The sequence below is a fragment of the Bufo gargarizans genome, chromosome 8, assembly GCF_014858855.1.
Source record: "Bufo gargarizans isolate SCDJY-AF-19 chromosome 8, ASM1485885v1, whole genome shotgun sequence".
NCBI lineage: Eukaryota > Metazoa > Chordata > Amphibia > Anura > Bufonidae > Bufo > Bufo gargarizans.
The window spans coordinates 93,515,488-93,543,102 of record NC_058087.1 but is presented as its reverse complement, the minus strand read 5'-3'; the positions used below and the strand labels follow the sequence as shown (position 1 = coordinate 93,543,102).

The 27,615-nt window shown below is 43.8% G+C and overlaps 1 protein-coding gene across 1 annotated transcript; it reads left to right on the top strand.

The window, feature by feature from the left end:
* Positions 1-27,615, top strand: IDH1 (isocitrate dehydrogenase (NADP(+)) 1). Its single transcript, XM_044303535.1, has 9 exons — positions 1-143; positions 4,754-4,876; positions 9,373-9,664; positions 15,103-15,208; positions 16,628-16,805; positions 17,709-17,860; positions 22,205-22,345; positions 25,525-25,687; positions 25,771-27,615. The coding sequence occupies exons 2-9, from the start codon at positions 4,755-4,757 to the stop codon at positions 25,862-25,864; spliced, it is 1,248 nt and encodes a 415-aa protein (XP_044159470.1). The 5' UTR covers positions 1-143; position 4,754; the 3' UTR covers positions 25,865-27,615.

Here is a 27,615-nt window from a genome sequence, read left to right as displayed (position 1 = left end):
AGGAGTCAAAACTATTGGCAGAAGGTGGATCAGCTGGGGAAAGGGGCGGGGCCAAAGGCGAAATCTAGGAAGCGGTGTCTTGGGGTTAGTGCCTCTCTTGCCTCTGCAGTGACCGGTGCCGGTGTACAGACGTCAACCGTCAGGTAACCGCACCAGTGTGTGCTGCATAGATACCTGTGTGTATAGCGCCATCATCAGGGCTCATGTGCGGCGCCAGGCACAGTACCCTGCAGTCTCTGATAGGAAGGGGCCATTGTGAGGAATGAATGGCTCAGTGCAGCAGATACATGAGCCGATGCATGTTATACTTAGCCAGCAGATGTATATCGTAATCTATTATTATAACCAGGAAATATATGTAGTCTATTATTATACCTACTCAATATATGTTATATTGTAGCATTATAGCTAGCCAGTATAGAGGGTGTTCTTATAACCGGTCACTATATTGTAGTATTATAGCTAGCCAGTATAGAGGGTGTTCTTATAACCGGTCAGTATATTGTAGTATTATAGCTAGCCAGTATAGAGGGTGTTCTTATAACCGGTCAGTATATTGTAGTATTATAGCTAGCCAGTATAGAGGGTGTTCTTATAACCGGTCACTATATTGTAGCATTGTAGCTAGCCAGTATAGAGGGTGTTCTTATAACCGGTCAGTATATTGTAGTATTATAGCTAGCCAGTATAGAGGGTGTTCTTATAACCGGTCAGTATATTGTAGTATTATAGCTAGCCAGTATAGAGGGTGTTCTTATAACCGGTCAGTATATTGTAGCATTATAGCTAGCCAGTATAGAGGGTGTTCTTATAACCGGTCACTATATTGTAGTATTATAGCTAGCCAGTATAGAGGGTGTTCTTATAACCGGTCAGTATATTGTAGCATTATAGCTAGCCAGTATAGAGGGTGTTCTTATAACCGGTCAGTATATTGTAGTATTATAGCTAGCCAGTATAGAGGGTGTTCTTATAACCGGTCAGTATATTGTAGCATTGTAGCTAGCCAGTATAGAGGGTGTTCTTATAACCGGTCACTATATTGTAGCATTGTAGCTAGCCAGTATAGAGGGTGTTCTTATAACCGGTCACTATATTGTAGCATTGTAGCTAGCCAGTATAGAGGGTGTTCTTATAACCGGTCACTATATTGTAGCATTGTAGCTAGCCAGTATAGAGGGTGTTCTTATAACCGGTCACTATATTGTAGCATTGTAGCTAGCCAGTATAGAGGGTGTTCTTATAACCGGTCACTATATTGTAGTATTATAGCTAGCCAGTATAGAGGGTGTTCTTATAACCGGTCACTATATTGTAGCATTATAGCTAGCCAGTATAGAGGGTGTTCTTATAACCGGTCACTATATTGTAGTATTATAGCTAGCCAGTATAGAGGGTGTTCTTATAACCGGTCAGTATATTGTAGCATTGTAGCTAGCCAGTATAGAGGGTGTTCTTATAACCGGTCAGTATATTGTAGCATTGTAGCTAGCCAGTATAGAGGGTGTTCTTATAACCGGTCACTATATTGTAGCATTGTAGCTAGCCAGTATAGAGGGTGTTCTTATAACCGGTCACTATATTGTAGCATTGTAGCTAGCCAGTATAGAGGGTGTTCTTATAACCGGTCACTATATTGTAGCATTGTAGCTAGCCAGTATAGAGGGTGTTCTTATAACCGGTCACTATATTGTAGCATTGTAGCTAGCCAGTATAGAGGGTGTTCTTATAACCGGTCACTATATTGTAGCATTGTAGCTAGCCAGTATAGAGGGTGTTCTTATAACCGGTCACTATATTGTAGCATTGTAGCTAGCCAGTATAGAGGGTGTTCTTATAACCGGTCACTATATTGTAGCATTGTAGCTAGCCAGTATAGAGGGTGTTCTTATAACCGGTCACTATATTGTAGCATTGTAGCTAGCCAGTATAGAGGGTGTTCTTATAACCGGTCACTATATTGTAGCATTGTAGCTAGCCAGTATAGAGGGTGTTCTTATAACCGGTCACTATATTGTAGCATTGTAGCTAGCCAGTATAGAGGGTGTTCTTATAACCGGTCACTATATTGTAGTATTATAGCTAGCCAGTATAGAGGGTGTTCTTATAACCGGTCAGTATATTGTAGCATTATAGCTAGCCAGTATAGAGGGTGTTCTTATAACCGGTCAGTATATTGTAGTATTATAGCTAGCCAGTATAGAGGGTGTTCTTATAACCGGTCACTATATTGTAGTATTATAGCTAGCCAGTATAGAGGGTGTTCTTATAACCGGTCACTATATTGTAGTATTATAGCTAGCCAGTATAGAGGGTGTTCTTATAACCGGTCACTATATTGTAGCATTATAGCTAGCCAGTATCTAGGGTATTCGTATAACCGGTCAGTATATTGTAGTATTATAGCTAGCCAGTATAGAGGGTGTTCTTATAACCGGTCAGTATATTGTAGTATTATAGCTAGCCAGTATCTAGGGTATTCGTATAACCGGTCAGTATATTGTAGCATTATAGCTAGCCAGTATCTAGGTAGGGTGTTCTTATAACCGGTCACTATATTGTAGCATTATAGCTAGCCAGTATCTAGGTAGGGTGTTCTTATAACCGGTCACTATATTGTAGCATTATAGCTAGCCAGTATAGAGGGTGTTCTTATAACCGGTCAGTATATTGTAGCATTATAGCTAGCCAGTATAGAGGGTGTTCTTATAACCGGTCAGTATATTGTAGTATTATAGCTAGCCAGTATAGAGGGTGTTCTTATAACCGGTCAGTATATTGTAGTATTATAGCTAGCCAGTATAGAGGGTGTTCTTATAACCGGTCAGTATATTGTAGCATTATAGCTAGCCAGTATAGAGGGTGTTCTTATAACCGGTCACTATATTGTAGTATTATAGCTAGCCAGTATCTAGGTAGGGTGTTCTTATAACCGGTCAGTATATTGTAGTATTATAGCTAGCCAGTATCTAGAGTATTCTTACAGCCAGTAGGCAGCCATGACTTCCTTGGCATGGATCCAGCCGGTTCTGGGAGTGGCAGGGGAGTCGGAGAGCTGTTCAGTCAGAGGTGTCTTGAAGCAGACCTTACAGCATGGTTCCCGCAGCTGAGGATGCCAGAGGGCACACCCAGGGTGTTATACCGCTGTACCCGTCAGGGGCAATCTCTGCAGCACACTCTCATGTATCCATGAAACATGCTGAGACATTTCTGCTGGACATCTGCCATGATCTCATCTGCCTCCTGTTTTGGGGCTCTGTTGCAGATGATGGCAAAAAAAACTTTCTTGCTCAAGTGCCGCTTTTCAGCTGTTGCAGCATTGTGATCTCAAGAACATAGTAATTGCAATCTGAGGGCGGTTTAGGTGAAGGGTATTTGTATGTGGTTCTAGAGTAGCATTCCATTGCTAGTGACCGCCAGCTCTGCTGCATATTGGGTCTGATGTCTGTGGAATGGGAAGTACAGATTTGTAGCTACCATCCTCTCATTAGCAGTGACAGGCCGGGTTACTCAAGACTTGGCTTCAAATATAAAACCAGCCTGAAGTTCCCTTTACACGGGCCCAGCTGTTTGGGCAATCATCAGGAACAAACTGTTCATTGCCGATAATTGCCTGAGCGTATTTACATGCAGCAGTCATCGCCTGTGTATGTAGACCAGCAGCCTCCCCCCAATAGAGAACCGCTGCTTCTGGTCGCAGATTGCCACTTGCACAGGACGATCTGCTGCCCGCCAACTCCGCCAAGCAATGATTTTACACAGGACAAGTTTCGATTACTGATCTGCATACAGAGGGGTATGGCTTTTTTGCAGGACTGCTGAACGGAAGGCTGTGAACAGGACACGGAGTGCTGTCTGCATTTTGTGCTGACTCAGGGCTCATGCATATACCACCAGCCGTTTACATTACGGTCTTATCCTTGTCCATAAGGCGGACAATAATAAGACGAATTTTTATAAATAAATAAAAATCGGAAATGCCTTGTGGACATACTGACACCGAATGCACACAGTCATTTCTGTTTTTTGCAGCCCTGCATATGGGCCTAAAAAAAAAAAAAAAACGGAACAGACACGACAAAAAAAAAAAGTTTGTGTGCATAAGCCCTGATTGAAATTAATGGGTCCACATCCAATATGGAACAAATGTCGATTGGATGCGGACCAACGATATGGTAGTGTGAATGGGGCCAAGCAGTTTTGTCATTTGTACACACAGACGCAGGAATCTCTAGCCTGGTCTGAGTCCAGCCATTGTTATACTGGCAATACATGGAAGAGTTTGGTCAGAGGCTCATCAGTTCAGCTTGTTGATGACTGGCAGATCAGTGGTATGCTGGCAAGACCGTGTTCACATCAGCCTTCTCTGTTTCCATTGTTCTGCTCCATCATATAGAAGCAGAACAATAAAAATATGGGAAGTCCCCGATCTGACACAAAACTGCAGCGGATAGACCCCATGGGCTGTAATGAGATCTGTTGGGTTCCACTACAGAGTCCAGCATGCAGGTCTGTTTGTCTGATGTTTTTGGCGGATTCTGTGATAGAGGACCCTGAAGGAACCGCTGACGCAGATGTAAGCTGATTCTAGGAAGCCCTGTTTCTCCCATACGTAAAGCTCATCTCTGTTGCTGTAAACTGCCTTTCAGAGCTTGTCCTCTTCATTAAGAATTACACCCTCGCCTTCAGTATGATACAATTGTTTCCACTTAACCAGATCATGTTTTGTCATTTCTTTTTTTTCTCTGTCCAGCATGTCCAAGAAAATCTCAGGTGGCTCTGTGGTGGAGATGCAAGGAGATGAGATGACCCGTGTTATTTGGGATCTGATTAAGGATAAGCTCATTCTTCCTTATGTGGAGCTGGATTTACACAGGTAAATCATTCACAATTTGGCTACGTGAGGTCTAAAGATGTGGCCATTTGTCTGGCTAAAGATGGCCGCACAGTTTACTTGGCTGTCTGAAGGCTTCTTCAGCTGACACATACATGTGCACACTCGATGCGTTGTACCTGGTAACAAAGAGGACATGGCCCTCACTGAAGTGTACTGACTACTTCACTCTGTGGATCAGCAGACCTTTGGGAGTTGGACCCCCACCAATCTGATACTGATTACCTCATAACTGTAGACAATTAGTATGGAAGTCCCAAGAAAAATATACCAATACCTGGCCGCAGCTAAAAAGGCTTGTGAATGTGAGGCGGTGGCCATCTTGTTACCTCTGAATGGCATTTAGGCAAGGCGTGCACAACACACTTGAGAACTCCTATGTGGAGAGGTGGTTTCCCATAAAGTCATCCCTCCCAATTGAAGGTTTTGAGAGTACAACAAATTACAATGGAGATGGAGGCATCTACAAGCTCCCCCCTCTCCTATCTAGACTGCCCAACCCAGAGCAGGGGACTCCCATATTCTGCTTAGTGTCATTCCTAGAAGTGGTTTCCCCCCCCCCCCCCCCACCTATTATGAGATTTATGGCATATGCAGTCAGTATGTCTCAGATAAGATTACCCCTTTCAGTTTTATTGCAACCCTTGAAGAGATAAGATGTTACAATGTGACCCTCAGACTAAAAAAGTTGTCCACCTCTTACTGCACCCACTAGCTTCTCAATGTTAAGGAGCTACTCTAACAGCAGCTATTGCATCCAAATCCAGGCAGCTTTCTCCATTTATTTTCAGAGAAGTGCAACTTTACAGCTGCATCATCAGACTTTCTTCCAGCCTCCCCTTTTCATCCACTGTCAGTGCCCAATAGTAGGGATCGACCGATATCTTTTTCTCTTTCAGGCCGATAGCCAATAATTTATACTGATATTTTATCTCATATTATATTAGTTGGTAGCCACTGAGGTGGGCATATGGCAGTATATTATAAATTAAATTACGGTAATAAAGCCCCTAGTTGGTAGTCAATTTATAATATACTGGTGCCGAATGCCAATTTCCTCACTGACTTTATTAACCCCTAATCAGACCTCAGATCAGCCCTTTATTAACCCCTATCAGCCCACCTCCACCTCTCCTGCGCCGCGGCTCCTCTTCATCTCCGGGTCCGGCGTCTCGCTCCCCTGTGTTCTCCGGCCAGTGCGGGTCCCATCAAAGAACACCAGGGAAGGTGAGTATCGGAAGCGCTTGCTGCGCTTCTTCCCGGCACCTGGTGCATACTAGTGCGCGCTTCCATAATGGAAGCGTCCACTAGTATTCGCTTTATATGCGTTATCGCTATATTGACAAAGTTAGATGCCTATACCGATAATGTACAAAATCGTGACTATCGGCCGATGATATCGGTACTTCCGATAATTGGTCGATCCCTACCCGATGGCAGTGATATACCAAGTGGGCCGTCACCTAGTGCTGGGATGATGCTCCATTGACACTGTGCATCGGGGACCACCCAACTAACAATTCACTGCTAGAAGCACTGAAAGTAACAGGGCAGGCTAGAAGAAAAACAGTGCAGGAGTCAGCAAGGATGCAGGGAGTTGTAGTACTGTGCGGACAGGACCTCTGGATGATTACACTTCTAACCTGCTTTGCTTGCTGGGGGAGCCTTTGCTCTAGTGTGTAATTCAGCCGGTTTGGTTTATCAGGCAGAGACTTTGAACAGATGAAGGAACCAGCTTTTCTACTATCGCATTAGCAAACAGCCTGATCTTTACCCGTCTTAGATCTAGGGAAAAGTTCACAGGTTTGGGCATGCAAATTCTGTCTGCTTACTAGTGCATATTAATTCTTCATTATGTATGCAGAAAGAAGTTTCAGAGGCGCGATGTAACTGCATCTTCTAATCCAGAAGTGCTGTGGGCATGTGGGGTAGTCATGAATATGTAAGCTGCAGGTCCCGCCAGTGCAGGGATTATTCCGTTTCTAAAAATGCTATAAAACTAGTTAGAGAGAAACCTCATGGAAGCCAATCTAGCAGTAGAACCATCTGGACGACCACAATCTACGCCACATCGGTGGTGTATTGAAGAGGGGTGTGGTGGTCTAATTTGGTTCTTTTTCTCCATTTTAGGCTAAATCCAAACAAACGTTGTTTTGTCCGCATCAGTATGTCCATTATGTAGCCCCGCAAAAAAAAAAAGTCCTATTCTTGGCATTGTTGCAATGGATCCGCAAAAAAACGGATGTCATACGGATGTCATCATTGTTTGTTTTTATTTTTTGCAGACCGCAAAACACATACGGTCGTGTGCATGTAGCATTATTGTGTTTATGACTTTGAGCCATAAACTACTTTTCACTCAAGTTTATTTTTAGCGAGTACTCTGGCTCCTATTCCTCGGATTGTTTTTGTTTTCTTTCTAATTTTCTTTATTTTTATTTTTTTTAATTTTATTTACCTCATTGGCAGTTTTTTCTTATCCCCGATGCTTGAATCCTGCCTTCTGGTTTGTCAGTGAGATGTTCTGACATCAGCAGCACATGGTTCATTTTCTGCAATCGCATATTCAAAATGCTTTTGTAGAACTGGATTCATAAGGGCTGTTTTACACAAGCGAGTCCGTTGTGGGAATCGCGCTCCGTGTGTGAGTGATTCTCCGCTCTGGACTTGCAGGAGCGCACAGCGTTATCATGATTTATAATGCTATGTGTCTCTGCATGGCCTTCTTTCCACAGAATCATAGTGACATAAAGCTGTCCGTATGATTCTGTAGAAATTGGGTCAAGGAGGGACACATAGCATTATAAATCATGATAACGCTGTGCGCTCCTGCAATCCAGAGCAGAGAATCACTCACACGCGGAGCGCGATTCCTGCAATGGACTCACTCGTGTGAAACAGCCCTAACAGACACAACTCGCGTGACATCCATCACTGACATATAACTCCTGCACATAGAGGAGTGGTTATTGAAGGGAAGGAAATGAAGCGCTGTGAGCACGTGCGTCCTGTATTACAGGACATGGCCAACAGCAACTCAGAATGAAAACGGATTTGCCACAAGGTGCAGTGGTATGCTGATAACGTTACAATAAGGTAGTTGTGATATAACAGCGATATCTGTTTGGCGGGATACAATTATATCAGTGGCACAACCCCTTTAAATTATTTTACTGTTGTGAAAGGAGAATATTTAAATGTATTAAAGAGAGCCTGACATGACTTTTATGCCCCTAGTGATCCAGCTGCACAGATACTGGTGCGGTATAGATTAAACAGTTGGTAAAGGTTACCCCCCAAAAAATTGCGTTCATGTGTTCTGCAGTGTGTGCTAATTAATTGCAGAAAAATACAATGTTTTTCCTACATTTCATTTTACTGCTATGAAAAGCCCGAGCTGTGACGAGTGGCCTTACCCTGAGAATCCTAGTGATTGCGCTAGTAGGTAGTATATCGATCCCCGCCGTGCCTGCGTGCATACTTTACCTTATTACATCTGCTTTCTCTAAGCGCACTTCTGCAGCACATTCTCCGTTTTTTTTTTTTTTTTTTTTTTTTTTTTTTTTTTTTTTTTTTTTCTGTTCCCGAGTTGAAACCGAAAAGGGGAATGCCAGATCTGTCAAAATGGACATGGAACGAAGCCTGACAGACCCCACTGACAATCAGGTCTTTGGGGTTTCTGGTTTGATTTTCCCTCATTCTACTGGACAAAATACAGCTGCATGTGGCCCCAGGCATGATGTTACTAAATGGGGCCCGGATGTATCATTCATGATTATGTGTATCTCTTCCTCCGGGACTCTGCAGGTAAACCTTGGGGAGGAAGCTGAATGCACATGCACACGGCCGTGTTCCACGGTATGCTGGATTCCTGTTCAGAGCAGGAGCGCACATGTCGCCGCTGCACTACAGTAATGCACGCGTTTCGGACTACAAGAATCTGCTTGTGACCGATCCCATAAGAGGGCTCCAGACTACAGCACTTGATGCCATACACTCCTGGTGACAGGAGCCCAGTACAGCTGTTGCAGAGGACTAGTTAAAGAAAGTTTTGTTTGTCCAATAAAAGCAACTATGAATCTGGTTAAGGGTCCATTCACACGTCCGTAAGTGTTCTGCGGATCAGCAAATTGCGGATCCGCAAAACACGGACACTGGCAATGTGCATTCCACAATTTGCAGACTGCACATCACCGGCACAATAATAAAAAATGCCTAAAAATTGCATTTTTGTGGAAACGGAAGCACTGGTGCTGAAGTAGGAATCCGCAAATGCGGACAGCACATTCTGGCCCCATTGAAAATGAATGGGTCTACACCAGTTCCGCAAAATTGCGGAACGGATGCGGACCCATTTTGCTGTTGTGTGAATGGACTCTATATTTGGTGGGAAGATTAAGGAGCTTTCATAATGCAGATTCATTATATGAAGTCCATCATGTTGCACCTGTAGTAACAACCAATTTCTGTCTTTTTAGCTATGATCTTGGCATGGAGAATCGTGACTTAACTGATGATAAGGTCACCATTGAAGCTGCTGAAGCTATCCAAAAATATAATGTTGGAATCAAGTGTGCCACCATTACACCCGATGAGAAAAGGGTTGAAGAGTTTAAGTTGAAGCAAATGTGGAAGTCCCCAAATGGAACCATCAGAAATATTCTAGGAGGAACTGTTTTTAGAGAGGCTATCATCTGCAAGAACATCCCGAGGCTTGTCTCTGGATGGGTCAAGCCCATCATCATTGGCCGTCATGCTTATGGAGATCAGGTGAAGCTGAACATTTTGTGTGTCCCAAAGCAAACTCTTTCTTTTGGGGCCCTAATAGTTATTTTAAGTATAAAGAATGAATATATATATATATATATATATGTATTTTTATTTTATTTTTCTTAAGGGAATGTTCACACTAGGGATTCTGAGAACACAGTGAAAAAAATCTGAGTGGTTTTGTTGCTTTCTGCTTCCTGTTTATTGAGCTTTCCATTAATTTCAATGGGAGAATCGATGCAGATTCGGCTCCAAGATGGGGAATGGGGCATTTATTTATTTTTCCCAGCGTGAAAAAAAAAAAAAGCAAGTTCTGCTTCCCGTTGAAATGAATGGGGGGGCTCATGAAAAACGGCACCAAATAATGTGTAAGGGCCCGTTTGCAAACACGTTTTCATCCAGACATAAGGGGATACAGTAATTTGCACATTTTCTTTTATGTTAATCCTAAGCAACCAATTGTTTGCTTCCAATGTGACCAGGAGATGTCTTTATGCCTCAGGATCACAGATTTAAAGATGAAGCAAATATTGCACGGCGCTGTGTTAGCCAGAAGCAAACAGTGTTAATGAATAGTGTGTGAGGAGTGATTCCTTTATTGGTAACCAAAGAAAGGTCACGTTGCAACTAGGGATGAGCGAATCAACTTGGGGTGAAGCATGGTGGTACCTTGGAACCAAGAGTTTGGGAAATGATTTTTTTACAGTACAAATTAATTTATGAAGTTATTACCCAAAGTCTCACGAGACTTTTTGCGAAGCAATAACTTCGGCTCATCGGAGCCAATACATTCTAATACTGTACGGAGCTCCTGCTCCGTATAGTATTGGAACAAAGTTTTATGCAAATCGACTTTGGATGTTATATCCGAAGTCTATTCGCTCATCCCTAGTTGCAACCATTTCTCTGAACCAGGACAGTCTATGGATGACATGAAGGTTTTAATTCTTAAAGGAAATTTTAAGCAATAGGAGCAGAAAACCCTTGGGAATTATAGCTAAAACCCACATTCCTGTCATTGACCCAAGGACAGAATCTAACACCGGGTTTTATGAGCCAGTACAGGGACACGTCTCTCACTTCCACCAATGCAGCTCCAAATCTCTAACCTGCACTCATTGCTTCTGTTTCCCTTGTCCATTTGTAACAAAAACATAGTTTTTATTGCTCTGTTTTATCTTAAAGGGAACCTGCCACATTAAACATGATTGAGCTACACGCAGGAGGAGCTGAGCAGAGTGATATATCGTTTTATAGGAAAAGATTCAGTATAACTTGTCATTTTATACATTTTAAACTCTGTGCTTTGAAGACTGATTGGAGGCGGTCCTATCGGTGATTGACAGCTATCTCTGTATGCACAGTCATATGGGGAAGGCTGTCAATAACTGATAGGACCGCCTCCTTGACTTCAAAGCACAGAATTTAAATGTATAAATGACAAGTTATACAGAATCTTTTCCCATAAAATGTCAATCTGCTCAGCTCCTCCTGCTCTATAACATGTTGCCTGCAGATTACACTGTGACAGGTTCTCTTTATACATCGCTCTGCTCCTCCTGCTCTATAACATGCTGCCTGCAGATTACATGGTGACAGGTTCTCTTTATACATCGCTCTGCTCCTCCTGCTCTATAACATGCTGCCTGCAGATTACACGGTGACAGGTTCTCTTTATACATCACTCTGCTCAGCTCCTCCTGCTCTATAACATGCTGCCTGCAGATTACACGGTGACAGGTTCTCTTTATACATCACTCTGCTCAGCTCCTCCTGCTCTATAACATGCTGCCTGCAGATTACACGGTGACAGGTTCTCTTTATACATCGCTCTGCTCCTCCTGCTCTATAACATGCTGCCTGCAGATTACATGGTGACAGGTTCTCTTTATACATCACTCTGCTCTGCTCCTCCTGCTCTATAACATGCTGCCTGCAGATTACATGGTGACAGGTTCTCTTTATACATCAGTCTGCTCTGCTCCTCCTGCTCTATAACATGCTGCCTGCAGATTACACTGTGACAGGTTCTCTTTATACATCACTCTGCTCAGCTCCTCCTGCTCTGCCTGCAGATTACATGGTGACAGGTTCTCTTTATACATCACTCTGCTCAGCTCCTCCTGCTCTATAACATGCTGCCTGCAGATTACACTGACAGGTTCTCTCTATACATCACTCTGCTCAGCTCCTCCTGCTCTGCCTGCAGATTACATGGTGACAGGTTCTCTTTATACATCACTCTGCTCAGCTCCTCCTGCTCTATAACATGCTGCCTGCAGATTACACTGTGACAGGTTCTCTCTATACATCACTCTGCTCTGCTCCTCCTGCTCTATAACATGCTGCCTGCAGCACAAACACCTTGCTCAATGTGACAAGTTGCCTTTTAATTATACATCTCCCAATGCGATTGTAACATCCTCCAAATCAGGGGTAGGCAACCTCCGGCACTCCAGGTGTTGTGAAACTACAACTCCCAGTATGCACACTCACTCTGCCCTCCTCATGACTCCCATCGAAATGAATGGAGCATGCTGGGAATTGTAGTTTCACAACAGCTGGACTGCCAAAGGTTGCTGACCCCTGCTCTAAATGTTAGATGTTAAATGTGCTTATTTCTCCATCATTCATTTGTAATCTTGCCTCAAGAAGGAGCCTTGTGCTGTGATAACTTGCAGTATGACTTTTTCTGGTTAACTGATAAAGGTATCACTCCTATAATGCCTTTGTATTCATTAACACAAGGGATTCTACTTCACAAAGATTAAGCAATTAAAGTTTAACTAATGCAATGCTCACCTGCATACATGATCACAGGCTGCACCTTAACCTTGGCTCTGACAGTCCAAACTCCTTTTTCAATGACTATGCAGATGGTTGTGGAATATTGTGTAAAACACTAAGGGGCACATTTATTAAGATCGGTGTTTTAGAAGCCAGTCTTAATAAAGCCCCATAGCTGGTGGTGGATCCGCCGCAGTTATAAAGAGGCGCAGGATCATCTGCCAGTTATAAATCTAAGCCGGTTTCCAAAGCGGTCTTATATTTGGCCAGCCTGCCCCCTTCCCCGCTCACTCAACACTCGCATATATGTGAAATATGCCTAATATAGGAGTAGTTCAGGATAATAAATGACCCCCTAAGCTTTTATATTCTTTTTGTAATCTCTTTTTAACAAACAGTGGGCTTGGACTCACTGTGCCAACTAACCGGTTTGACTTTGAGCTGAACCTAAGGGCGTTGTCCTAGCGGTCCTCTGGTATTCACCCTTTAACCCTTGTACAAGGATGTGGACTTAGCTGTAGGGAACCAACCAGGCCGATACCTCATAGATTTAGTCCCCATGTAGATAGACTATTACCCACCGGGTTAGAGAAGTGCCAGGAAACAGGCCAGGGTCGGGGCGGGCAGAGTTTTTGCATAACTGAGAAACTAATCTGAGGTCAAGGCAGGCAGCAGAGTATGAGTCAATAAAGAAGGAGTTTGGTACACGGGCAGACAGAACCTTTACTGTTTAGGGCGAGTTTGTTTTCCATTCTTCCGATTCAACAGAAGAAAAGAAAATCTGTTAATTTTAGCATCAGTTGTGCTCGATTTGCATTATTTTTTATTTTTTTGTCAGTTCTGTCACACATCATTTATTATTTTGGGAGAAAAAGTCCTACATGCAGAACTTTTTCTCCAGTTAAAATTAACTGATATAAACTGACCACAACTGATACTAAAATTAAGGCCCCTTTCACACAGACGAGAATTCCGCACGGGTGCAAGGTGCGTGAGGTGAACCACAAGCGTACAGTCTTCTTTTTTTTTTTTTTTTTTTTTACACGCTCGTGCAATAAAAACTGAAAATCAGAACGCAATCGCAGTCAAAACTGACTACAATTGCGTACCTATTCGCACGGTTTTCCCTGATCGCAGACGCAACGCATCCGGACACGCTTGTCTGCAAGGGGCCTAAGGCCCTTTTCACACGGGCGAGAATTCCGCGCGGGTGCAATGCGTGAGGTGAACGCATTGCACCCGCACTGAATCCGGACCCATTCACTTCAATGGGGCTGTGCACATTAGCAGTGATTTCCACGCGTCACTTGTGCGTTGCGTGAAAATCGCAGCAAGCTCTATATTGTGCAACGCAGGCCCCAATTGAAGTGAATGTGGCTGCGTGAAAATCGCAAGCAAGTGCGGATGCGGTGTGTTTTTTATTTTATTTTATTTTAACCCCCCCCTCCACGCATGGTTTCTAGGAGACTATTGGGATGGGGACCCGATCTTTATTATTTTCCCTTATAACATGGTAATAAGGGAAAATAATGGCGTTCTTAATACAGGATGCTTGGTAAAATAGGGCTGAAGGGGTTAAAAAAAATTCTATTAAACTCCCCTCATCCACTTGTTCACGCAGCCCGGATTGTCGTCTTTCTTCTTCAAGGACCTGGGAGGAAAAGGACCTTTTGGTAATGTCACTGCACTCATCACATGGTCCATCACCATGTGATGAGTGCAGTGACGTCACCAAAGGTCTTTTTCTTCCCAGGTCCTCGAAGACGAAAGAAGACAATCTGGGCTGTGCGAACGAGTGGATGAGGGATGAGGTGAGTTTAAATTTTATTTTTTACCCCTCCATCCCTAATTTACTTGGCATTCTGTATTAAAAATGCGCCACCAATGTTTTTAGCACTGGGGTAAGAGGGAAGGGGGAGCGCCCAGACATGGGCCGGCGATATAACCCTTTTCGTTCAGAATGTATGATTATTCACTATGAATGAATTAATATATTCTCTGCATTAAGCTGAAAAAAAATCATTAAAAATGCCCGTGCGCAACACACTATATGGCCAAAAGCACCTAACAGGCTACAAATCCCCCTGCCCCTAACCAGCAGTCAGTGGTGGTCTGATAGGTCATTGTCACACGTCAGAAGTTTTCTGAAACTACAGTTACACTTAAACAGGGTTGTCCACGTTAAGGACTTGGGCTGTAAATACCACCTCGTCTCTGCGTCACTGACGTCATCTTCCTGGCTGCAGTGGTGCTGTTCCGAGCACACAGATCACAATGCAGCCAATCACTGGCCTCAACAATATTCGGGATGTCGCTGCAGAGACAAGTAATTGGCTGCAGTTGTTGAATGGTGTGGATGGCACAACACCACTGCAGCTGGGGAGGAATAGAGCCTGATGCGGAAAGCCGCAGGGGAGAGAAGTGCCACTTTTGCAGATACTTCCCAAGTTTATACTTCACTTGTACAACCCCTTTAAAAGCTAGCTGGCCATACAGGTCTGTCACTACCTCCACATAACTACTGCACACACTTGGCATGTAGCCACATGTGACAAGTGCATGTTTTATTTCGATTTTTCAACCCCCTGTGCTGCCCCCACCAACAATAAAGAAAGTACAAATGTTAATATAATTGTTTGTTCCAATTGCAGTACAGAGCCACAGACTTTGTTGTTCCCGGGCCAGGCACGGTGGAAATATCCTTCACCCCTAAAGATGGCGGACAACCTATTAAATATGTTGTACATAATTTTGAAGGTTAGTGTTCAGTTAATGTTGGGGCATATTTTCAGGGTCCATACTTTAACCCTTTCAGGACCGGGCAACATCTAAATTTTGTGTTTCCATTTTTGCTCCCGACCTTCCAGGGGCCATAACTTTTTATTTATTTATCTGTTCACATCACCCTATGTGGGCTTATTTTTGTGGGACAAGTTGTACATTCTAATGGCACCACTGAATATCATATATAATGTAGTGGGAAGCTGGAAATGTCAGATGGGGTAAAATGAGGGGGGGGGGGAATGCAATTCTGCAATAGTTTTGTGTTTTTGTTTTTATGCTGTTCCTCGTGCGGTAAAGCTGAGAGTTGTGTGAGGGCTCCTGGATGATCTGCAGTCTTTATTGATACCATTTTGGAGTGTGTATGCATTTTTGATCACTTTATGTACTTTTTAAAAAGAAATCGACAACTGGTGGTGCATGTGAGTGTTCTGCTTCAGAGTTCAGACTACGAGGGGGGGGGGGGGGGAGAATTAGTTAAAAAGTAATTTATTACTGTAAAGCCCCATTACACAGCATGGCAGACTTGTAGCAGAAATTTCTGTGAGTAAAATCCTCTCCCCGTGACAGCATTTAAAGGGTCTATCCAAGTTCTAAAATGCCAGGCCCCTCAGAGGTTGTCCTTGCCTCGCTCCCCAGCACCTGTGTCGCCTCATACCAGCATGGCCGCCACTGCATCTCCCCATCGTGGGGTAAGTACAACCTCTGTGAGGGGCCCGGGCATATGAGGGGGGATTATAGAACTTGAATAACCCCTTTAACATTTCATGTAACCATCAGCCTCGAGTTGCACCCAATCGATACTTTTAGACCCAGATCAATACGATATTGGGTCTTACTATTAAACTATAATGGGCTGCGCAGCCTAGTATCTGTTAGAGAGCATGGCACGCACTGCTCTCAGCGCGTGCCATGTTCTCCTCAGAAGCACTGCCACCAATGGACTGATGGCGAGGAGAGGGGCTGTGGCCACTGCGCCACCAATGAATATAATTAACACATTAATTTGAGTTTAAATCGCCCCTTTCCCAATTTTTACATATCAAATATATAAACAATAAGCATATTACTTATCACCATGCCCAAAAAAGTGCAAACTATTAAAATATAAAAAAAAATATCTCCTATGCGATTCGCCATTTTTTTTTTTGTCATTTTGTCCCCCAAAAAAATAGGATAGGACTGGGTCGGACATTCCATAAAATGCGGAATGCACGCTGCATTTTTGGTGTGGGTTTTTTTTTTTGCGTGATATCGAATATTTCCATACTTCTTTTTTTTTTCTAGTATCGAAATTGAATCAAAATTTTGGTATCGTGACAACCCTATTTCAGCCACTTTTCTATAAAGTGAGTAGAATGTTCTTTGCGATGAATCTCTTTCTATCTTCTGCAGATTGTGGTGGTGTGGCTCTTGGGATGTATAACACTGATCAATCCATTAGAGATTTTGCTCACAGTTCCTTCCAGATGGCACTGGTTAAAAGTTGGCCTTTGTATATGAGCACCAAAAACACAATTCTCAAGCGATATGATGGTCGTTTCAAGGATATTTTCCAGGAGATCTATGAGAAGTATATATGTATTTTCGTTCTATGTTCCACTGGATTTTCATGTGAAAAAGTTAGATGATCCATAATTACATATATATTTAAATTGTACCCCGCTATTCAAAGGCTGCAGTACTTACCATCTCAGACAATGGGGGCATATCGCAAGGAGGTGGGATTGGCATCTACACTGAGAACAGAGCGGGGAAGGTGCTGGCCGGAGGACATGGGTTTTTCAGGGTCCGGCCACCACCAAAAGCGGCCCCATAGAAATGAAAGGATGGCAGCTGTGTGTGTGCAGTGTGCCCTCCACAATCTTCAGGCGTCCGTTCACGATGTAGGTCCCAGAGGTGGGACCCACACCATCAGACTGGGGGCATATCCTAGCAATATGCCCCCATTGTCTGAGATGGAAAAACCCCTTTAACTAGACATTGTAGTTTCCACAAAGTTTGTATATATCAATAGTACAAGCAAATATGAGAAACTTTATAATCTTATTGGAGAAAATGTCTCTTTTCAAGAGCAGGTTAGTTTAGGATTCAAAGCTTTTCTGCAGTGATGGATGAGATTTGGTAAAATCCATGTACCATAGCGTGCGGCAGATCTGTAGCATTGTAATCTGTGGTGGAAAATCCTCAGAGTATATGTATGGCTTGTGTATTAACAATGACTCGTGGGATACATTCAGAAGTGCTGATTTTTGGCCTGCTGGCAATCTCACGCCGTCATATTACAGTGGTGAATGCCCATTCAGCTAGCCGTATAGTGAATCCCATTTACATTGCCCACACTCTGGTACATGCCTCATTGCAGAAGACACTCCTAGAAATGCATTCTGCTTTTGTCCAAGTTCTGTTACATTGTTTCATCCCTGAAGCAGCCATATATCAGAGGTGAATCACACGTATATTCTTTTGCCTACAGAGAATACAAATCACAGTTTGAAGAAAAAAAGATCTGGTATGAGCATAGGCTTATAGATGATATGGTGGCTCAAGCCATGAAATCTGAGGGCGGCTTCATCTGGGCCTGCAAGAACTATGACGGAGATGTGCAGTCAGATTCAGTGGCTCAAGGTAAGAAATAACTAGGCAGCCATACGGTTCAGGCAGAACAACAAAATAATGTCCATGCCAGATCGGTAGTAAGAGGGCCACCAACAGCATCAGACTCCACTGACTGTAATGGGGTCCGCCGAGATCCTGGTGCCTGTCATTTAACTAGACAAACTAGCACTGCAGGCTGAGCCTTCAGTGCTGATGTGAACCTATCGGTGCACATTAAATAATGCTTGTTTTAGGGCCCATGTTGGTGGCGGCTGTTTGGGCAAAACCCCCACCTCTATAATTGTCGGGGTCCCAACTGAAGTTTTCTTTATGAGCACTCGGAGAGCTGACACAGACACACTGCAGACCCTCTCTTTAGTTCACATGTATACATCTTTATAACAAATTACAAAATAAATAACAAAACTAATGATTTGATTCGTTATTCATAAAAGGCAATACTTCCGCACTATACTATACTAGAATTCTTCTAATTAAAATGTTTCTGCAGCATCTTATCTCAAAGTTGACATTCTTCATTCCGAAACTAAGAAAACAAAACATAACTTTCTTGGATATCAAACTCTAAGGGGAGCGAGGAAGCTGCTTACCTTGGCCTTGTAGCTAGGACATTTGGTTTATTCACAGAACCTTCCCCCCTCATCCTTCACAGCTGGCTCAGTAATTTTCCACATATGCACAAGATGGAGGACATGTTTATACAAAATGGATTCTCATCCCTCACATGGCATTAGTAATTTCATCACACAGCTCTTTCTGTATTCTCTCTTCCTCCTAGTTGCATGTGTAACTTGTGGCAAACGTTGAATAGAAGGGGACAGAACTAACACGCTGCAGGCAAAAAGCGGTTGCTAGGTTGTGCACAGGAGGTTGTTCCATGGAAAATATTACTTTTTTTTTTTTTTTTTTTTCTTTTAATCCAGCAACTGGATCTGAATACTTTTATCTAATATATAAATCTGAGTTTGTGTGTATGTATGTCCGCTAAAGGAATCTGTCAATCCGACGGTGCAATCACAAAATTTGGCACACAGATACATCAGGTGTCAGAGAAGCTTTTAGACCGGGTCTCAGCTCTCTAGCACATACCGTTCCTGAGATATTCCCAAAAAAATGCATTGGCCAATAGAAGCCTGGTCACATGACCCTTATCAGCCAATAGAAGCTTGCAGGCCCTTAGTCTCCACATACACACATTTTTACACCAGGTTTCCATAACAACCCAGCCATTTTTCTTCACTGCTGTAGGTCAGCTTTAAAGGAAATCTGTCACCAGGATAATCGCTATTGAAGTAAAGCCATAGTGTAATAGCACTTAGTACTTTATTTCCAGATGTGCCTTTGTTCCAGCAGACCAGCAATAGACGTTTTTTGTTTTTTTTTATCCTCTGAAAATCCAGTTTATTTGGTATGCAAATGAGCCAGTAAGGTGCCCAGAGGGGTGTCATACTTGCAGGAAGGAGCCCAGGCACACCACCTGCCACAATGTGTCCACCCACCCCTCCTACATCACATTCAATACATAATTCTGCATGTCCAGGCCCTGCGCCGGACGGAAGACTGAGTCTGAAAGCTGGACTGTCCTCTAAAGCTGGACCTCTGGCCACCCTAGGGGCAGGCTGCTGTGGAAGTCACAATTAAGGGTACGGTCCGCTATGGAAGTCAGTGCTGAGGGGCAGATTGCTTTAGAAGCCACCGTTAAGGGGGCGGGATGTTGTGGAAATCACTGTTAAGGAGACTGGGTACTGTGGAGGTCACTAATAAAGGGGTGACCGCTGTGGAGGTCACTGTTAAAGGGGCACGTCGCTGTGGAGTCCACTGTTAAGGGAACAGGAAACGGTGGAGGTCACAGTTAAGGGGGCGGTCTGCTATGAAGGTCAGTGTTAAGGAGACGGGGTACTGTGGAGATCACTAATAAAGGGATGGCTGCTGTGGAGGTCACTGTTAAAGGGGAGGGCACTGTGGATATTACTGTTAAGGAGGCAGGCTGATGTGGAGGTCACTGTAAAAGGGGTGGGCACTGTGAAGGTTACTGTTAAGGGAGGAGGGGACTGTGGAGGCCACTATTAAAGGGGCAGCGGGGTACTGTGAGGTCACTGTGGAGGTCTCTGTTAAGGGAGCCGAGAATGGTGGAGGTCACAGTTAAGGGGACTGTAACCTATGGTCAGTGTTAAGGGGCGGGTGCTGTAGAGGTCATGGTTAAGGGGGTGAGTCTCTGTGGAAATCACTGAAGGGGGTGGGGTGCTGTGGAACTCGCTGTTAAAGGGGCAGGCTGCTGTGAAGGTCCCATTTTAATTAGACGGCGCACTGTGGGTGGGGAGGTGTGAAGGTCACGGTTATAGTGGCTACTGTCGCTTTTTCTTTCAGCGACACATAAACCTTAAATATACCCAAGTGAAGCCGGGTCCTTCAGCTAGTAATTGCATATAATTAAAAATGTAATATAGCCACTGAGTTATGTAATACAATCTATCTGCATAGTGCCACCTGCTGTTGGTTCTTGTCCCTGTTTCTTCATACTGGATGCACTACCACTAGCCAGATCATCTTTCAGCAGCTGTGATAGAGAGCTGCAGCAGCTTGGACACACCCCTTGAGCTGTGATAGTGAGAGAGCTGCAGCAGCTTGGACACACCCCTTGAGCTGTGATAGTGAGAGAGCTGCAGCAGCTTGGACACACCCCTTGAGCTGTGATAGTGAGAGAGCTGCAGCAGCTTGGACACACCCCTTGAGCTGTGATGGTGAGAGAGCTGCAGCAGCTTGGACACACCCCTTGAGCTGTGATGGTGAGAGAGCTGCAGCAGCTTGGACACACCCCTTGAGCTGTGATGGTGAGAGAGCTGCAGCAGCTTGGACACACCCCTTGAGCTGTGATGGTGAGAGAGCTGCAGCAGCTTGGACACACCCCTTGAGCTGTGATGGTGAGAGAGCTGCAGCAGCTTGGACACACCCCTTGAGCTGTGATGGTGAGAGAGCTGCAGCAGCTTGGACACACCCCTTGAGCTGTGATGGTGAGAGAGCTGCAGCAGCTTGGACACACCCCTTGAGCTGTGATGGTGAGAGAGCTGCAGCAGCTTGGACACACCCCTTGAGCTGTGATGGTGAGAGAGCTGCAGCAGCTTGGACACACCCCTTGAGCTGTGATGGTGAGAGAGCTGCAGCAGCTTGGACACACCCCTTGAGCTGTGATGGTGAGAGAGCTGCAGCAGCTTGGACACACCCCTTGAGCTGTGATGGTGAGAGAGCTGCAGCAGCTTGGACACATCGTAGAGCATTTGGAGAAATGAATAGGGGGGGAGTTAGGGTGCTGGCACACAGCGCAGTTCTGACATGCTTTAAGGATGCAGTTTTTATTGCAGCTAGCTGAAATGAATTAAATCATTCCCACAATGCAGAACACCAGGGGTTAATGAGGCTGCTAAACTGGCCAAATTGAAAACTGCATCCTGAATGCCTGTCAGAACCGCACTGTGTGTCAGCAGTCTTAGGGTAGGTTTGCACAAAGTTTTTTTTTTTTGTCAGATTTCCCTGCAGATATAAAGGGAGGACTCGGGCCTCTTTCACATGAGCAATACAGAATCCTCAGGGCCTGTTAAGTGAAAATCGCATGTGTTTTCACATATGTCTGCAATTGCGTTCAGTGTTTCAGATTTTACATCAGATTTACATTTCATGCCCATTAAGAAAAACTGAAGAGTAACACATGGTAAATCGGATGCCTTCATTTTTTCACGCAGCCCCAATAATTTCTATAGGGCAAGGGCTGTGTGAAAAGCAGACAATACAGACCATGCAATTATTTTTTTTTTTTTTCTGAACGCAGAGACGATCATTGAAAAACAATGCTTGTGTGGCTCGTATACATGTATAGCAGAGGCTGGGAAGGGGTTAAACAAACAATTTTAATAATTTCACAGAAACATGTAGTACATATAATGTTAATCTTAGTTGAGTGGTATAGGGAATTGAACATTTTGTAAAATTTACCAACAGATCACTAACAGAACTATAATCCTCATCCATTTCTTTAAAGGTTGTGGGGGTGAGCCCCTCCACTTAGCCAGACCTGAAGAGAAGCTTACTTGCCTGCTTCCCAGCGCTGGCTCCTTCTCCTGCCGGCCTGCAGCCAAGAACCCCTTGCATCATGTGACCAGCGGTGATTGGCTGCACGCTGCATCAAGCCGGATGTTTTCAGTGAGGGCGCATGGCGTGGGGAGCAGGTAAGGGGTTGGCCTCACTCCCCCCTCTCCCATTCTTGCACAACCCCTTTAAACTCTATATAGATACCTTGTTGGATGTAGTAGTGATCCCATCCTGTTCTACCATGTTAATATTGTATTTGTCTTGGTGCAGGCTATGGGTCTTTGGGGATGATGACCAGTGTACTGATATGTCCGGATGGCAAGACCGTAGAAGCAGAAGCGGCACATGGCACGGTGACCCGTCACTACAGGATGCATCAGAAAGGCCAGGAGACCTCTACTAATCCTATAGGTAAGTGACATTCTACAGGAGGTCTCTATAAAAGTATTTAATCTCTTCAGAGTCCACAGCTAAATTCACAATTCTGTTGAGTCTTACTAAACCACGCACCTCTAATGTACCCATGTACCTCTAAGGCCCCTTTTACATGAGCGAGTTTTCCACGCACCCGCACTGAATCCTGACCCATTCATTTCAATCAGTAATTTTCTTTAAAACATTTTTCACACATCAGTTCTGTGTTGCATGAAAAAAAATGCAGCATGTTGTATGTTCTGTGTTTTTCATGCAGCCCTGGCCCCATAGAAGTGACTGGGGCTTCAGTGAAAAACGCATTGCATCCGGAAGTAAGTGCGGATGCAATGCGTTTTTCACTGATGGTTGCTAGGAGATTGTAAACCTTCATTTTTTTTTTTAAATTATTATTTTTTTTTTTTTATCGCGCACGTAAAAAACGCATCAAAATGCGCAGAAGAAAAATGAACAACTGAATGCAACCGCAGACAAAACTGACTGAACTTGCTTGCAAAATGGTGCAAGTTTCACTGAGCATAATCCGTCACTCGCGTGAAAGGGGCCTAATAGCAGTCGGATAGTGTTGAGCAAACTTCCCGTTATGGATTCCACTACAACTGACGATAACTGTGTGCACCACAGAGGCCGATAAGACCTTCCGTCATAATAGAAGTATATGCTGGCCGTTATGGTCCGTGGTAGCAGATAACCCGAACCTGTACGACTAACTTGGAAACACAAGTTCCCTCAACACTACTGTCAAATAAAGGGGTATTCTCCCGGAGTATCTCCTTCTCTTGCACACTCGGCTCATTTGTATGCTCTTAGAGGGGAGTAAGCTATTGCCAGACACCTCTGATCCGTGTTCTTTCCGCATCCGTATTTCATTTCTGCAAAAGGGTAGAAATTGTCCTTTACTTGTCTGCAAAATGCAGACTAAGGACCCATTGAAGTCGGCGGGTCCACAAGAAATGCAGATGCAACACAGTCACATAGTTGTCAGGGGACCAGGAAAAAGGGGTTCATTAATGTTTGTAATAACGAAGGTTACCTTCAAGATCCTTAGGGCTACATTACTTGTCAGGAAATACTAATGAGCTCCAATACCTCCTGATGTTTGGACTTCTCTTACAGACCACCCGTTGTCTACAAGTGCCAGCCTCCTGGCCCTCATATAACTCTATAGTGCGGGGCCACATGACGGACATGGTTGAAGCCCCCTACATTTTTCGATAACCTCGTACACAGCTGAGTGCTGTATTCTTGCTGCTTAATGCATTCGTCCCGGAGATGTTGGGTCTTAGCAGAACCATAGCCAGCATCAGACTGGGGTTCCTCATGGGCTCACCAGTAAAATGAATTCTGGGGGCCCACTGCTAAGATGCATGCAAATATGACCTGCTAACAGCAGAAGACAGTTGATTATGGTGTCCCTGCAGCAACATCATGAAGGCGGCTCCCTAGAAAATGAAGATACTAGCTGGCATGCTTCCATGTCTAGAAGTCTCTTCCGCCCCTGATATGCATCTATAATAAAAATCTGGGTAGTTTGTTAAATATGCACATGGGCTAATTGAGACGCTGTATGTAGTGCAGGGGCCGCCAGGGGATTCACCTGTACCCCTGTAATGTAGAACTGCAATTTAATGTAGGTTTACAAGGATTATTATAAGGTTTATTATAGTAATGCTATCATCTGCATGCAGTAAATGTTCCTTAACTGGGTCTGGTCATCAAAGGGGTTATCGGGGCTTTTAATATTGAAGACCTGTCCTCAGGATAGGTCACCAAGATCAGATCGGCGGGGGTCCGACACCCGGCACCCACGCTGATCTGCTGTACTAGGAGACGCCACGCAGTGTGCTCACTGCAGCTGTCTATGGCAAAGCAGCGGTGAGAAGGGAGCATGTGCCGTCTCCTCGTACAGTTGATCAATGGGGGTTCCGGGTGTCGGAACCCTGCCAGTCGGATATTGATGACATATCCCAAGGATAAGACATCAATATTAAAAGCCCTGAAAAAGCCTTTAATAGGAGGAAATGCCTTGGTACTGAATGGTTAAAGGGGTTGTGTGAGCGTCTTCTCCCTCCTGATCTCTCCATAGGGTGTGGAGAGAAGCAACTGCAATCAGGATGGTCAGGTTTTCAGGTAATGGCCCTACACCCATAAATGCATCCTATTCTGACAGTACGCATGCACAGTACTCACTAGGTGTCGGGCCGTTGCCTTGGCAATCTGACTACCCAGCATGCAGTTGTCTCTGTGCACGCCCCTTGTCAGTTAACGCGACAGTAAACGAGAATCCAAGCAAATCAAAAGAGCAACTGACAAAATGTAATAGAATATTCATATTCTTTTTCTTGTGCCTCTTGTCCTATATCACAAATGCAAACTGTAAAAAAAAAAACGTAGAAACGCGGTGTATGGCTGCAGCCATGTCTTCTCCCCCTTCCCTCTCCCTCATCTGATGCTAGTGCCAAGAAGTTTATGGGATAAATATTTTAATATTTTAATTGTAAGGGTATTTTTTGATGTGCCATTGCCCATAACTTGACATTTTATATAGCTTTTTTCCTAGGCATTATTTGTGATTGCAGTCTTATTGCAGGGGTTATCCTATGATGTAAAAATGAAAATCAGACCTATAGTACATGACAATCTCTTTCTAACAAAGCCAGAACCAGCCCTGTACTGCACATGGGTCCAGAGGTCTCCTCATTCACTGCTCCGATTGCTCTGCTAGATTACCTTCAGCCTAGCAGCTCTCCCTGTAACTGCCACAGCTTCTAAGAGAACATATGGCTGGTGGCGGTTGACTATTTAAACGGAACATTTTTGACCAGCTTAGTCTACTTTCACACTCGTGTTTTGGCTTTTAGTTTGTGAGATCCGTCATGGGCTCTCACAAGCGGTCCAAAACGGATCAGTTTTACCCTAATGCATTCTGAACGGAAAAGGATCTACTCAGAACGCATCAGTTTAGCCTCCATTCCACTTTGGAGACGGACACCAAAACGCTGCTTGCCAAACGGATCTGTCCTGGCACATATGCCTAGGGACAAAATCCCCACTAATAGACAGAAGACCCAAAGTAAGGAGGATCATAAGCAGCGGCAGACTAACACTCCAGTGTTACACACGACTAGATATATGAAGGTTTACTTTGTCTGTTCTAGCTTCCATCTTTGCCTGGACCCGGGGTCTGGAACATAGGGCTAAGCTGGATCACAACAATGAACTGAAAAACTTTGCCACAGCATTAGAGGAAGTGTGCATTGAGACAATAGAAGCTGGCTTCATGACTAAAGATCTTGCTGCTTGTATTAAAGGTCTACCTAAGTAAGTACCCTGTGCCTTAGGGCTCCATCGGTTTTTTGGATATGCATTTGTTATAAATGGCTAACTGGTTCTCTTTATTTTAGTGTACAGCGAAGTGACTACTTGAATACTTTTGAATTCCTGGACAAACTAGCTGAGAACCTTCAGCTGAAACTTGCCGCTCAAGCCAAGTTGTAATTACCAAAAGCTCAGAAGGCAAATCTCAGGTTTATTCTTCCCCGCTAGTCGACAGCATTCTACAGGACCGTTTTACTTCCATCCAGTGCAAACCATGGCCCTCCTGGTTGGGCTACTCCATTTAAATGTTTTTATTTCAATCTGATTGTAGTTTCTGTTGTCATTTCTTTGACATATTATTGTACACAGGTAAATCCCACTCATTATACAGCTATTATTGCAAAAAAAGACTATAGGCCATAGCCTACAACATCTTCCCACAAGCCTGCCTTTTTCATGCATAATGGTTATTTCTCCTTCGTGGTCATGCTGTATGTAAGCTCTTCAATCATGCTGAGAATGTGCACCCGACACAAGTTAAAAGATGCAATTCTGTTCTTTGAATATGGTTTCCAGTACATAATGCTAGAGAAGTGTTTTACAATTGGCATTTTAACAACGTATGGATGAGTGTGGCTATTACAGAAGCACTCCGGGATTTTTTTTCTCTTTGCCTATATAGTGCGGGATCGGCCATTTTTAAAGAATAAGATAGAGGTTTTTGTGTATTCCTGTACAAACCTGCTTTAATTTGATGTGTAAATTGTGGGTTGGCAGCAATCTTGAATCCTTCTCCCCTCATATATGGTTTTCCTAATCCATGACGCATTTCCCATCATACCTGGCTTTGCAGACAGGGGGCGTAGTCTCACCACACTGCGCCTTCTCAGGGCAGCCATGACAGATTAGTGACACAACTGCTATTACCTTTCTGCCCTGACAGATCTTACATGCAGGAGGCCAGTTTAAAGCTACATTTCACTGGAGAGTCAGCACACACAGATAGTACAGAGCCAGTGTGAGTCAAGAGGATTATGTAACTGCAGCTAATCACTGTATTCTTTTATCTAATATATATTTAGATGCCGGTATTAATAACCCCTATATCTGGTGGTGGATCCGCCGAAGTGATGAAGAGGCGCAGAACTCTACATAATTTTGGCACATCCAGCACCAGTCTAAATGTAAGCCAGCTTCCTAGCTGGCCTGCATTTCGACCATTTTATTTACACCTAACACAGATGTAGTAAATAATGACAGAATACAGAGGAAAGGAGGGGCCTGAGAGCTACCAGAAGGGATTTGATTGGTGATGTCATCCTGTAGTTTACAGGAAGTCAGCAACAGTGAGACACTGAATTCCCATAATGAAAAGGTTCAAAATGTAACTTGGTTAGGATGTAGCAAATGTCGCTGCTAGAATACCAGAGTGCTTCTTAAATGTAATTTGCACAATCATTCCAATAAAGTATCATGTCCAATCTAGCAGAATCAATGAATGCATACTGTGATATCCTGCATATAGCAGAGGCTGCTAAAGGAATTATGAAAGTTAGAGGCAATAGATGGAAATGACGCATGATATCATGGAGTAAACTACACCTGCTGTGTCTAGCATAAATAGAATGCTAGAACCTAGGAATCTCATGGCTGCTGGTAAATGGCAGAATTATGGGACTTGTTTCATGTAACAGTGTTTTAGATCCATGAAGATGCCAAGTGCTGTGAACAGGCTGCACATGTAGCGGTAATTTCAAGTATGACACTGTACACCTTAAACGTGTAGTCTTCACAATATCCATGTGTACTTTATCAGTTAAACTTATCACGTTTCCTTGTCATAACGCAAACAGTTTATAAACCTTCACCAAATGTCTGTCATTACCAAACATCATCTGGAATATTTTTAATAAAGCAGATTCATAGTAAAA